Here is a 14,380-nt window from a genome sequence, read left to right on the forward strand (position 1 = left end):
AATTAGTACAGGGGTCTTCAACGTTTTCAGGCCAAGGACCCCTTAGTTGAGAGAGAGATGAAGCAGGGACCCCCACAACCTGTTCATAGATTCCATATAGTTTCATTGTTTGACAGCACAATCATCAGTGTTGTTGGATTCATGTCAATTTGTGTTTTCAGAAATTTAACCACTTGAACCGTCAATACTAAATAAACTTGACGTTTCACTCTGTACTTAGTCTGCTTTTTTGCCCTCCACACTCTTTGCCAAAAATAGCTGATCTACAAGCTCACAACGCCTCGCAGTAGATCTGCTATTTTTGGCTAAAGTTCTCAGAATATGGACACCCCTATAGTAACTCTGAGGACCCCCTAGGGGTCCCGGACCCCCTGTTGAATACCCCTGGTTTTTACCCAATCAGCACCATGGAGAGCAACCCCAATCTTTGGGCTATTATTACCGGTATTATTATGTGTTGATCTATTTGGAGAAGCGTCATCATAGCTTTCTGTCAAAATGTCACAGTTGAGTTGTCAGTTTGTCACATGTGTGCCAAGGGAACAGTGTGAGTCTCAACCTTGGTGCCGGTAGAGTGGCCGGTGGAGCAGCCAGTTCGATCCTGGGCTCCCCCAGAGTTAGTGTCATGAAGTGTCCTTGAGCAAGACTCTGAACCCCTAAGTACTCCTGATGAGCAGGCTGGTGCCTTGCATATGTAACGCCTGGGATTCGAACCCGGGTATCTCACGTGAAAGTCTAACATCTTAACTATCAGACCAAAGGGATCCTGTATCCCTGTGGACTGGGGGAGTCGGAGATACTAGACTGTAGAGGCAATCAGGCTGAGGCAGTGAATCACTCTGTTACACATGGTTTCCTCCGCCATCGGACGGTGTGTGTGTGTGCGTGCGTGCGTGCGTGTGCGTGCGTGCGTGTGTGTGCGTGCGTGCGTGCGTGTGTGTGCGTGCGTGTGTGTGTGTGTGTGTGTGTGCGTCACAGTGCGTGCGTGTGTGTCAATGGGTACATTTATGCACAATCTATGTAAATCTCTTTGGCTAGAAAGTGCTATATAAATGCACCATTTACCCTTTGTGCAAAGTCAAGGGTATAGCTGCACAATCTGGGATCACATATAAAAGGAATGTCCTGGTAGGCCTACCGCATAAAATGTGGTTCATATTGTGATTTGATGAGCTGTCATCTTGCATTTCAATTGGCCTTCATAGACATCATCCCCGCGTCGCTATCGTGACTCATGTTGGCATAATTAATAACGCACGGCTTGCTTTGCTAAAAAGCAGCACGTCTCCCATGATAGAAACAAGCAGATGTTACATCCAGTCTGCCAACTGTCATTTTGAAAGACAGAACAAGCACGTATCAGCAGAATGCTACACTGCTCCCTTTTGTTTTTAATGTAGCCTATGTTTCATATCATGTCCAGTATCATTGTTGTATGAACATACAAATAATGTATTTTTGAGGTCTTGTACATTGAAGATTGTTTAAAGCAAGAAACAAACTGCTTCCAGCGAACATTCTGGACATGTTTACTGATAGGGAGGGTGGGTGGCTATGACCTTAGGTGGGAACTACGTTTTAAACAAGCAAGTGTTCAGACCACCCACAAAAGTATGTACATTTCAGTTTGTGGAGTAAAGATTTGGATCAGTTGGTTTGACAGAAGAGATTAAACACAGTACAAATATGTTACAATTTCAAAAACTACTCAAATCCAATATCCTGGCTAAATACAGTAAAATATAATCTTCCTCTGCTTACTTTTGTTTGTCTTTGGAGTTTTATTTTTCATACATTTATTTTTGTTTGTATATTATACTTATAACATATTTCTGATTCTTGAATTGCTATTGTTGATGTATAGGCCTATGGGTATTCCCTTTAATGTTTCCTTTATCTTCATTTACATTTTTCATTTCCTTTCTTTCCTTTTCTTCTTTCTTTTCTTATATCTGCTATTAGGCCGATGTATCCTTTATTTTTAAACACTTCTATAACTACCGGTAATCAGTGTATTTACTCCATGAATATGTAGGATAGGCATTCACAAGCTTTCAGCTTCAGCCTATTCCTTTTGCTCACCTGTAACAATGACTATGTGGATGTATGACCTGATAAATGTATGTGAGTGATCAAATAAACTAAACTAAACTAATTGTTGTGATTGTTGGTGTGTTCTTTCAACCCTTGCCCCACTGGCATCTCACTGTTTATACAGGATACCTGTGTGAGTCATAGAGGCAAATTCATTCTCTCATTCTCAGTGGACCCACCCACCCCCACCCCACCCCCCACACACGCACGCACGCACGCACGCACGCACACACACACACACACACACACACACACACACACACACACATACACACACACACACACACACACACGTGATCACATTGAACTCTTTTGACAGTAGCAGCACAACTGTAGTCACACTACTATGGCATCATGTTGTCATATTCTATCTATATCCTCCAGTTACAGTATAGCCTATCTTATAGCTACACCATGAAATCCACCCAAAAGTACAAATGTCAGAGTTTGATTGATTGATTGATTGATTGATTGATTAGTTTTGTTATTGAAAAAAAAAACGTGATGGTCACATAGCAGTAGCAGGGATATAAATAAAAGAAAATCTATAATAAATGCTGTCATACAATTTTAACACTAAGTAAAAGATCAAAGAACAACGACATGAGAAGTGTAAATGGGAGCTGTTTCCATTCTACTCAGTTATAAATGATTCTAATTGGATCATCCATGTGTTAACTGCACTATAATTGATGGTAATTAATTATAAATACATGACCCAGCTGAGTAGCAGCCTACAGTATGTAGGCCTACAGAGTGAGTCGCCAAGCATATGAACACGCACGCACCCCTGGCGTGCAACTCTCTCGCTCGCTCAAGCACACGCACACGCGCGCTCGCATGCTCAAGCCAATCCGCGGTTTACTCAATGACATGCCTGCACATCACATTCACATTCACTGCACAGTGAGAGGGTTAGGGTTAAATCACCGTGACCGTCTGGAGGGGAGCTGAGGGTGTCAACGGTCCATTCTAAGCCAGGAGGAGGCGGTCGCTGCTGGCTGGGTTGGTTCAATCTCATCTGCCGTGCTGTGCTGTTGGGTAGCACAGTGTGGTAGCCTACCTATCTTGAGTCTATCACATCCTCAGCTCACGACTCAGACACCGAACCGAACTGAAGTGATCTGAACACACTGTGAGTGGAAGACATGGTTCTGGTTCTGTTCAGGCATCGATCGAACCGAAAGAGAAACCCAACCACTGTGAAGCAGCAGCTCTAGGAGGACAGACTGACTGAGAGAAAAGACATCAAAGCTGGAAAACTATTTTTCTTTCCAAACGACTTGAGGATTCAACCGTTTCATCATCATGTTGTCATTGTGTCTGCTGCTCACTCCGCTGGGATTTATGTCTACTCTACTACTGGCATCATGCAGGAATTAATGATTACAGCCTACTGTAGGTCTTACTGTATGCTTTTATAGTGGACTGATTCATCACATGCTGGCCATTATAGGCTCAGTAATGGATTGCTTTTAGACATTAATTTGCCGTGATGCTTGCCGTTATAATAATCGAATGACAAGAACAGTCCTGTTTCTTGTTCTTACATAGGCCTATTCATAAATATCGAGTCCTCCTCGACTTCATTGAAGCGGCCGTGTTTGTGTGACTTTATGTACGAACTGGATCTCTCCTCCGTGCGCCGTGGTTAATGCCATCAGTGTGCGTGTGAGAGAGAGTTATGTGTAGCAGCAATGGCATGAGTTGTGGACATGTGGGTGTGTGCGTGTGCAGCAGTGTGTAGGCTACTAGAGCGCGGTGCGTGCGGCGAGCGTGCATGTGGGATAGATATGCCACACACTGCCACAGGTGCACACATATACTAGGCTACTATAATTTGATTTGATAGATCACTTAAACAATCCTGCTACATCGGACATAAATGCATTTAACCAGTGTAATCTGATGAGATTATAAAGGACTACAGTGATTATTATCATGGACACTTTGTTTGCTGCATTGGATTTGGATTAAACTCTGGACTGGATTTTTATTCTGGAGATTTTGGTTCCCCCACATCACAAGATGACCATGGACCTTAAAGTGGAACCACAAGGTAGGTTCTGTCACCATTAATATTACGTCTTTGCAATAATTTATTTACTTTGCCATACTCATCATAAATCATAATCATACTCGTTTCCATAGCCTGTGTTGAAATATGAAAAAGAAACTCCCCAAATTGAAGAAATAGCCAACACTGTCTTGTCTCACTCCCTGAAAATGCATACTGTGACTTCTTGAAAATAGCAGATCTACAAGCTCACAACATGTTGTGATGACACATTTTGTTGTGCTAAAGTGCTTGCTTGTAGATCAGCTTCCACATTATAGGCTATAAACCATTTTGAAAGAATACAATTATTAAATAATATGTCAGTCATTTCTTTATATCTAAGTTATTTGTCATACAGTATCTGCATGCTTTATGCAATTTTCTTGTTTATTTACAAGTTCAGTGACTCTGTTTTAACCACTTAAACCCCAGCATCCATACCTGTATTGTGGGAAAAGCTTTGGCTGAAAATAGATTGCAATGCGTTGTAAGCTTGTCAATCTTTATTATAGAAGCTCAGACCATAGAATGTAAAAAGAAATATGGACAGCGTCACACCATTGGTTTCTTCAGAACATAAATGAAGCCTATTTTGCAGCTTTTTCAAATCTGCCATCTTTCTGCGTCCGGTCCGAAACGCAAACAGAAATTAATGCTATTGGCTGGAACCGCAGCGAGGGCGGGGCTTCACTCGGTAGAACCAGTAGAAACCCTAGAAACAAAAAAACAAAAACAAAAAACATTAGTTAAAGGAGTAGTTCACCCCCCAAATGACTTTTTTTCTATTGGTTACTCAAGCCATGGGTACTTGAGTTCAATAATATTTATTTGTGTTTCTTGCATTCCAAAGACAAAACATTTATCATAGTACATTTTGCCCCATTGATACCGGAATCAATGCGGGTACATTTATTGTAATCTAATTATTGCCTTAGGAACGCGACAAATACAAACAAATATCATTGAACTCAAGTCTCCATGGCGTGAGTAACCAACAGAAAAAAAGTCATTTGGGGGGTGAACTACTCCTTTAAAATGCATGACGATGAGCCCTCAAGTAGGAACATACTGACAGTGACATCATCACCCCCCCCCCCCCCCCCCCCTTCCTCCTCCTCCTTCTGACCATATAAGGCATGAGCGGGGAGCAGCCGGCCCCGCCCCCGCCCATCCAGGTGTTTGCCCAGGGCTCCACGCTGCACGGCCTCAGCCACATCTTCACGTACGAGCGCGGCGCGTGGGCGAGGCGCGCGCTGTGGGCAACGCTGTTCCTGGGCTCCCTGGGCTTCCTGGTGCTGGCGTGCGCCGACCGCGTGTCGCTCTACCTGCAGTACCCCCACGTCACCAGGCTGGACGAGGTGGCAGCGCCCGCCATGGCCTTCCCCGCCGTCACCTTCTGCAACCTCAACGCCTTCCGCTTCAGCCACGTCACCCGCAACGACCTGTACCACGCTGGGGAGCTCCTCGCCCTGCTCAATCAGAGGTGAGTTAAACCCATTTAGGCCTGAACACATTATGACGCAATATTTTATGCTTTAAATATAAAACTAGACCAGGTCAACCTGGTTGTGCCAGACCCCCTGTCTGTCATCATCATTTATGACATCATGCCTTTTGTAGGCATGTCATCATCATGTCATCATCATATATACCCTTTATATAGAAAACCCGGACAGACCGACATTTGCTTATGTAGGCCTACCCATTTCATGGGTCTGGCAAAAATAGCAGATATACAAGCTCACAGCGCGGCACCGAGTGCCGCGCTGCGAGCTTGTAGATCTGCTATTTTTGAAAAATTGTGAAAATTAGAATTTTGACCCGATTCTATAAGTGTCTTTTGAATCCTTCAAAGATTTTTTTAAAAACCTATGTTTCTATGTCAGCAATCTGGCCAGCCATCGTCAAAGAAAAGGTCATTTTCACTTAACTGGAGCTCAGTTAGTCTGTTCTTGAGAGACCACTATGTCAGTGGTTCTCAAACCTTTTCATGTGAAGGACCCCCAAAATGATATTTATTTGGCCACAGACCCCCATTTCAAAATATTTAGTTCCAGGGACCACCCAGAAGCAAAATTTGAGTTACAAACGTTCGCTTTGAAAATACATATATTCAAAGATTTGCACACATTTTCACGACTTTTTTCAAAAACAGCAGATCTACAAGCTCGCAGCGCAGCACTCGGTGCCGCGCTGTGAGCTTGTATATCTGCTATTTTTCACTGGTTAAAGCATTCAATAATTCTAGGCCTAAATGGTTATTAAACCTGTACCACACTGGAGAGCTGCTAGCCCTGCTCAACCAGAGGTGAGTCATTTGGGGCCTAGGATTATTGAATGCTTTAACAACTGTGTGCAAAGCGAACGTTTGTAACTCAAATTTTGCTTCTGGGTGGTCCCTGGAACTAAATATTTTGAGATGGGGGTCCGTGGCCAAATAAATATAATCTTGGGGGTCCTTCACATGAAAAGGTTTGAGAACCACTGACATAGTAGTCCCTCAAGAACAGACTAACTGAGCTCCAGTTGAGTGAAAAGGACCTTTTCTTTGACGATGGCTGGCCAGATTGCTGACATATAGAAACATCGTTTTTTCAAAAAAATCGTAGACGGATTCAAAAGACACTTATAGAATCGGGTCAAAATTCTAATTTTCATGATTTTTCTAAAATAGCAGATCTACAAGCTCACAGAAGGCAATGGTAGCCAATCATGAGGGAATATGGGAAATGGGACAGATCCATGTTGATGACATGACTGTAGAGATACTGTGTACCGCTTTGCGTGATTTTAGGGCACAATCTGTAGGAGCAGTGTCCAAAAATGTGTTTTGAAAGAATCTGCCTCATGGTGGCGCTAGAAGAGGGCCATGTGAGAAATGAGGACGAGTTGTGGTTTGGCAGCCAAGGAGTGTGAGTGCAAAGTTTGGCATGGATCGGGGGCAGCGGTGGCGGTGATATGAGCAGGGGAAAAGTGTGACGTGACGGACAGACAGACAGACTGACTGACTGACTGACTGACTGAGCCGGTGGAGGTTTTGATAGTAACCGCGACCGGGCGGTCGCAATAACAACAACCTGTACCACGCTGGGAAGCTACTGACCTGCTATCAGACTTCTCACATATCTTATTGCGGCCGTAGGTCGCATTTACTATGAAAACCTGGACATTGAGGCGTTACCTACCTACCTACTGACACACTGACGGCCAAGGTTCTACCGGGTTTGATACTAAATGCTCCCTATAAGGTCGCAAAAAAAAAAAAAATGCTGTTGGAAACACAAGGTTTTCCCACCTGGCAGGAACCACCCATTGCTGCAGTGACGACAGGGGTCCGTAATAATGATAATCCTTCTCCAGGATCCAATCCAACCTCCCCCACCCCCCCTGCAGGGAGGAGAGGGAAGTACAGCTGCGTGAATCAAAACAACATCCCGGTTCCAACAATGGAACAAGGGGGGAGCGCTTGTTTTCGGTGGAGATGACGGAGGCGCGCCGGCGTTATATTATAAACACAATCTGATCTAGCAATCATGACATAGGCTATTTATTATAATCACTAATTCACTATGAAGTGTCTTTAATTATAATTAAACAAAAAATAGTCAAATAACAAACAAGGACAAATTGTTCTGCCCACAAACCAAAATGCCTAAACTACTGTAAAAATGTAGGCCTATTATAACTATGATAATGGTTCTTAACTTTTTGTAAGTCCCAATTATTAAATATAATACTTGACCTTATAAATATAGAATGTTTATGATTATTTCTTGTGTTATATGTTATGAAACATCGCATGTAGGCCTATTATATTACCTATAACCTATACACGAGTGAACTCTCTGCACCTCCGCATGGTCCAGGCGAACACAACGGAGCGCTCCCTACCTCCGGTTCAGCCAATCACAAGCTTCCATTGTTGGAACAGGGACGCTGTTTTGATACACGCAGTACAGCTCCCCCGCCCCCACCCCCCCCTGCAGGTAGCAGAGGGAAGTCCCCACAGTGCCCAGCCCCACCCCCACGCCCCCTGCAGGTAGCAGAGGGAAGTCCCCACAGTGCCCAGCCCCACCCCCACGCCCCCTGCAGGGAGGAGAGGGAAGTCCCCACGGTGCTCAGGCAAACACAGCATCCTCTGCAGCAGAGTTGGAGGAAGTAGGCTGTACTTAAAAATGTTTTACTTCAGTAAAAGTAACAGCAAGTAAGAAAGTATAAGCCTTGTGGAGCCATGAGGCCCATAGGGGAGGAGCCTGTCTCCTGTTTCTGTAAAGTGAGGCAGCTTGATGTACAACTTACAAGTACTCAGGGGCGTCAATTGGGTATGGCAGGGGTATGCAGCTGCCATACCCTGGGTCCAGGGGGGAAAATTAAAGTTACTTTTAGATATAAATCCATGAATGTCTCTGTGCTGGTTATTATGTTGTTAAATTACAGTAAAATAACTACAAATGCAAAACTTTACAAAATGGTCACTTTAACAAGGTATTATAATATATATTCTCCACACTTGTATTCTCCCCATCCTTACAAAATGGTATATTCCCAGATTCTGCATGTCAGCTGCACAGGTGCAATGCATTATTGTTAATTGTGGCACGTTTACTAACATGCCAAGTTTAGCTGCACTTGAACAACCGTTCTAGGCTGCCATATCCAGCCCAAGAAAACGTAGAAATCTGTGTAAAAAACGGACAAAACTCGTTTTCTTTCAGACAGCGCGAGATCTACATGTAGATCGTCTATTTTCACAATAGAACCGTGTTATCCAAAATGTGATGCATCTTTTCCATGAGGACTCCCATCTTTGCCATACCCTAGCTTTTGCTGAACTGACGCCTCTGCAAGTACTGTACACCCCCTGGACATGATGCTATCCACGAGTTTCCTACGCCCCATAGTGCATTGCGCAAACGTTTGCATCGATCTTCCGGCGCCGATTTACAAGCTCTCAACGGGTTGCATCTGCGACACGACGTGAGCTTGTATGTCTGCTGTTAAACCCGGAAGTTTGGTCCGGATAGTCTCCAGTAAACTCCCGCGGAAACTTGTGAATAGTATGTCACAGGGACTTACCAACCCTTGATGCTGAGTGCCAAGCAGGGAGGCACTGGGTCTTCTGTATGACCCGGCCGGGGACCGAACCCCCGACCTCCCAGTCTCAAGACGGACACTCTAACCACAAGGCCACTAAAATAGGTGAAATTATAATATTATAAAACATACTTTAACCACTTTGGCCCTATTTTAGACATATCCACCTGTTTCTGCAAGACTTTACTGTAGCATTATCTGCAGGACACTTCCGGTTAACAGCAGACATACAAGCTCACGTCGCGTCGCAGATGCAACCGTTGTGAGCTTGTAGATCACACTCGGCTGCGGCGCCGGAAATGCCGCTCGCCTTCTGCGCAATGCATGATGGGATGTTGGAAAGTTGTGGATAGACAATTTGAAAACAGATGTAGATCTGCTATTTTCAAACTACTTTACTTTGGGTACTTTAAGTACATTTTGATTCCGATGCTTCCGTACTTTGACTCAAGTATATTTTGAATCCCCGGACTTCTACTTGTAACAGAGTATTCCTATACTGCAGCATTGATAGTTTACTTAAGTAAGAAACCTTGTACTTTTTCCACCACTAACAAACAATATCGTCGTTGTCGGCTGGAAACCTCGTGTCTCCAAGTTTCAAATGTGTACGCTCTTTCGCAAAGTAAAGCCCTGCTTCATCGTACAAGGCTGTACGTCGCACAAAAGTAGTGAAAACAGCAGATCTACAAGCACAGTGCGAGGCGTTGTGTGCTTGTAGATCGGCTGTTTTCACTAGTTTAAATCATTTTTAAAATGATAAATGCAAAACAAACAGTTTTGGACATACAAGGTTTCCACCCGACAACGAGGATATGCTACCCAGGCCTAGTTACTCTCTACCGCTGGCAGCAGGAGGCTCTTCATGGGTCCTGGGAGAGAAGAGGAGCTATTTCAGTACAGAGCACTGATCGCCCCCGTCAGACTGCAGCCTTGATTAACACGTTCTCACTGATTAACGCCGTGCACTGCATGGGCTCCCTGGAGACTGGAGAGAGAGAGAGAGACCCACGCACACACATGCACGCGTGCACACTAATCCTGGTCTTGTAAGCAGAGTGTGTGTGTTTGTGTGTGTGTGTGTGTGTGTGTGTGTGTGTGTGTGTGTGTGTGTGTGTGTGTGTGTGTGTGTCAGATACAGGGACATGCTGGCCATTGGGAAAAGCGGGACAACTCCCGAATGGCCGGTTCATTCCCTGGCCTGTCCAGGCCGGCCATTAGGAAAAAAAAAAAAAAGAAATGTTGGCCTTCGCTCCATTTTGGGGACTGGGCGGCCAACAGTGTAAATCGTCACTGCCGGGCAGAAACCTCGTATCTCCAAGTTTAAAATTTGTACATTTTGCATCATACAAGGCTGTCGCACAAAAGTAGTGAAAACAGCAGATCTACAAGCACACAACGCCTCGCACTGTTTTCACTAGTTTAAATCATTGTTAAGTGGACATACAAGGTTTCCACCCGACAATGACCAAATATAACTCATGTAATTGGCCCACTGGCTTGTCACTTGTCATGGTCTGAAATGGCAAATCTTTGAGTAGCAGCAGCGCTATAAAGAGAGATCTCTCTCTCTATAGCGCGCAATGAGGGCCTCTGCAACTCTTTTTCCCGGGCTGAATCAGGGGCCCAGCATGTCCCTGATCAGATAATAGACGTGTTAGAGTCGGTCCCTTCTGTGTTGTAATGTTCTCAGCTGTGTCATCTGAGGCTGTGGACCACTGAATCAGACCATCTCCTCACTCTGTGCTCTGGACAGATGCTATGTTTTGTGTTGGCTCGTCAGACTCAAACGGAAAGAATGTAGGATTGTGCAGAGTTCTTCCTTTGACAACGCAACATTTGTCTCATTCGTTGGTTTCGCGTTCTCCTTCTCATCCTCTTCCAACCGTTCATCAAAAGCAAGTCCACCAAATAAATCCATGAACGAATCAGGCCACTAGCTGTTTGTTCTGGTTTTGAACAGGGTACAGTAAGTCTCTGCTGGGTCTCGCTTGCAGGCTGCCGTTCTTTATGTTTTTTTTCCCATCCTCCAGTGGGCCAGTGCAGCTGTGCCATACAGTATACAGTATGGTCCAATCAGCAGACAGGGTGGGTTATTAATGTGATTGTAGGCCCAGGGCTTGTTCGCGGCTACCAATCAACCAATCAGATTGCTTTGTCGGAAATACCTATGATTGTCAATCCATCACTTACTGTATCTTTCATGTTTCCTCCTGAGCAGAACACTAGACGGAACACATGTGATGTGAGGGCTGAGTTGAACACTAGACTGAACACATGTGACTGTGAGGGCTGCCGGTGTGACTGAAGACTGATGGATGTTGGCCAGGGACGTGCTGGGCCCCTGATTCAGCCCGGGAAAAAGAGTTGGAGAGGCCCTCATTGCGCGCTATAGAGAGAGATCTCTCTCTATAGCGCTGCTGCGACTCAAAGATTTGTGACAAAGTGACAAGCCAGTGGGCCAATTACATGAGTTATATTTCGTCGTTGTCGAGTGGAAACCTTGTATGTCCAAAACCGTTTGTTTTGTATTTATCATTTTAAAAATGATTTAAACTAGTGAAAACAGCCGATCTACAAGCACACAACGACTCGCACTGCGAGGCGTTGTGTGCTTGTAGATCTGCTGTTTTCACTACTTTTGTGCAACGGCCTTGTAAGATGAAGCAGGGCTTTGCTTTGCGGAAAAATGTACAAATTTGAAACTTGGAGATACGAGGTTTCTGCCCGACAGTGACAATTTACTTTGTTGGCCGCCTAGCCCCCAAAATGGAACGAAGGCAGACATTTTATTTTAATTTTTTCCTAATGGCCGGCCTGGACCGGCCGGGAATGAACCGGCCGTTCGGGAGTTGTCCCGCTTTTCCCAATGGCCAGCACGTCCCCGATGTTGGCTGTCAGCCAGATGTCATGTTGTTCAGTAGGAAATGAATGATTCATTCTCTCACCTCACATGATGGAATATACTACTGTAACTGTAACTGTAGTGTACACCAGTGGCGTCAGTTCAGCAAAAGCTAGGGTATGGCAAAGATGGGAGTCCTCATGGAAAAAAAGCATTACATTTTGTACAACACGGTTATATTGTGAAAATAGCAGATCTACATGCTCACAACGCCTCGCGCTGCGAGGCGTTGTGAGCATGTAGATCGGCTATTTTCACAATGTCTAAAAAAAACGAGTTTTGTCAGTTTTTTTACACAAGTTTCTATGGTTTCTTGGGCTGGATATGGCAGCCTGGAACGGTTGTTCAAGTGCAGCTAAACTTGGCATGTTAGTAAACGTGCCACAATTAACAATAATTAATTGCTCCGGGGGTCCCAGGAGGGGTGGAGGTTGTGGATTGGCAGGCAAGGAGTGTGTGTGCAAAGTTTGGCATGGATTGGGGCAACGGTGGCGGAGATATGAGTTGGGGAAAAGTGTGACGTGCACCGAGTGCCGCGCTGTGAGCTTGTATATCTGCTATTTTTCACTGGTTAAAGCAGTCAATACTTCTAGGCCTAAATGGGTTGAAATCTAAAAGGACACAGAAGAGTTCCCAGTCTTGGTCTACAGTAAATGATAAGACAAACCCATGACAGGGAGGAAAAGAGTGCGTCTCAGCACTCCCCCCCCCCCACAGTGGGCGGGGCTGTCCTCTCACCTTTATGCCAACCATTCATTTATGATGCAAATAATGAAGCTGAGCCACCATTGATTTAATGTCCCAGGAAGCTTTCAGTTTGATGAGCCCCACTCTAAAAAATAAAACTAAAGATGCACTGTTGTTCCAACACTGAGTGTTTGGCTCAGTTCACAACCAAGATCTAAACTGCTTTAAAGGGGAAGACCACCCATTTTCAATATTGAACTACTGTATGTCATTAATACACCTTAGAGGAGTTGTGTGGAAATAGAAAAAAAAGTTCCCCCTCTTCTGTGTTGCCAAGACCTGGAGGATTGATTTTGGGGTTTGTATTGCAAATTGCAACTTGATGACATCACACATTGTACTTTACAATACAAACTCCAAAATCAATCCTCCAGTTCTAGGCAACACAGAAGAGGGGGAACCTTTTTTGTATTTCCACACAACTCCTCTAAGGTATATTAATGACATAGTTCAATATTGAAAATGGGTGGTCTTCCCCTTTAAGTCTGGAGGATTACATCAAGGTTGTTACAGTACATACAGTATGGGGGGAGGGGGGGGGAACCCAAGAAACCAAAGTGAAACACGTGTTGGTTCAGTCTGAGTGTATATAAAAAAATAATAATAATAATAAAAAAAATAAAAAATCACCAGCGTCGGCAGGTTAGCATTTCACCAGGTTAGCATTTCACCAGGTTAGCATTCACCAGGTTAGCATTTCACCAGGTTAGCATTCACCAGGTTAGCATTTCACCAGGTTAGCATTCACCAGCGTCGGCAGGTTAGCGTTTCTCCAGGATAAAGGATAATAAACAAACAAACAAAAAAAGTTCTGGGGACTTGTATCCATTGTGGTCCTATGTAATTCATCAACGTAGGTAGCATACTAATTTACACAATTTACAAAACAATTTACATTTACAATTTACAGTTTAGGCATTTAGCAGACGCTTTAATCCAAAGCGACTTACAATAAGCAGGTAATACATCAATATAATAAGCAATATAATGACAATAATACATGTCATCAACAAATGCAAAAAACTATTATGTACAAAGAAGAAAAAGGAAAAAACAGGCAGTGAATGACGTTCTATGGGAATTTACATTTACCTTCCCTTGTGTTCTCCTGTTATTGTTATATATTTATTTTAATGGATGGATTTACGGAGGTTGATTTTATTCTGTGAAAGCATATTTTGTATTCTCAGATGTTAAACTATGGTGCATATAGGCCTACAAGTGTTGCCAGGAGAATAGTTTGATTGATTGATTCTTGAGGTACGGAGACATCTCGACTCTGAGTCACCCGTGGCAGAATCTATGCATGGCAAATAATGTCCTCTCAATCCTAAAGCCCCTATCATAGTAGGCACCGCGGTGGTAAGCTATCCACCACGGTGTAGTCTTTTTAAGTCATAAAACTACAACATTACATCATTACTCGCGGTGAAGAGCTTTCCACCGTGAACCCCGACACATCTCTCTGTTTTTACTATCAG

General features: G+C 44.0%; 1 protein-coding gene across 1 annotated transcript in view; it reads left to right on the forward strand.

The window, feature by feature from the left end:
* Window positions 1–5,289: 5,289 nt before the first annotated feature.
* Window positions 5,290–14,380, forward strand: part of LOC308291803 (acid-sensing ion channel 1-like) — a gene marked incomplete at both ends in the record, with an annotated part of 330,088 nt that continues 320,997 nt past the window's right edge. Inside the window, one exon of the mRNA XM_080733935.1 lies at window positions 5,290–5,636. Within this exon, the coding sequence (XP_080590061.1) occupies window positions 5,290–5,636 (347 nt within the window). The remainder of the gene's footprint in view (window positions 5,637–14,380) is intronic.

Source organism: Nannobrachium achirus (assembly GCF_963921795.1).
Source record: "Nannobrachium achirus genome assembly, chromosome: 9".
Taxonomy (NCBI): domain Eukaryota; kingdom Metazoa; phylum Chordata; class Actinopteri; order Myctophiformes; family Myctophidae; genus Nannobrachium; species Nannobrachium achirus.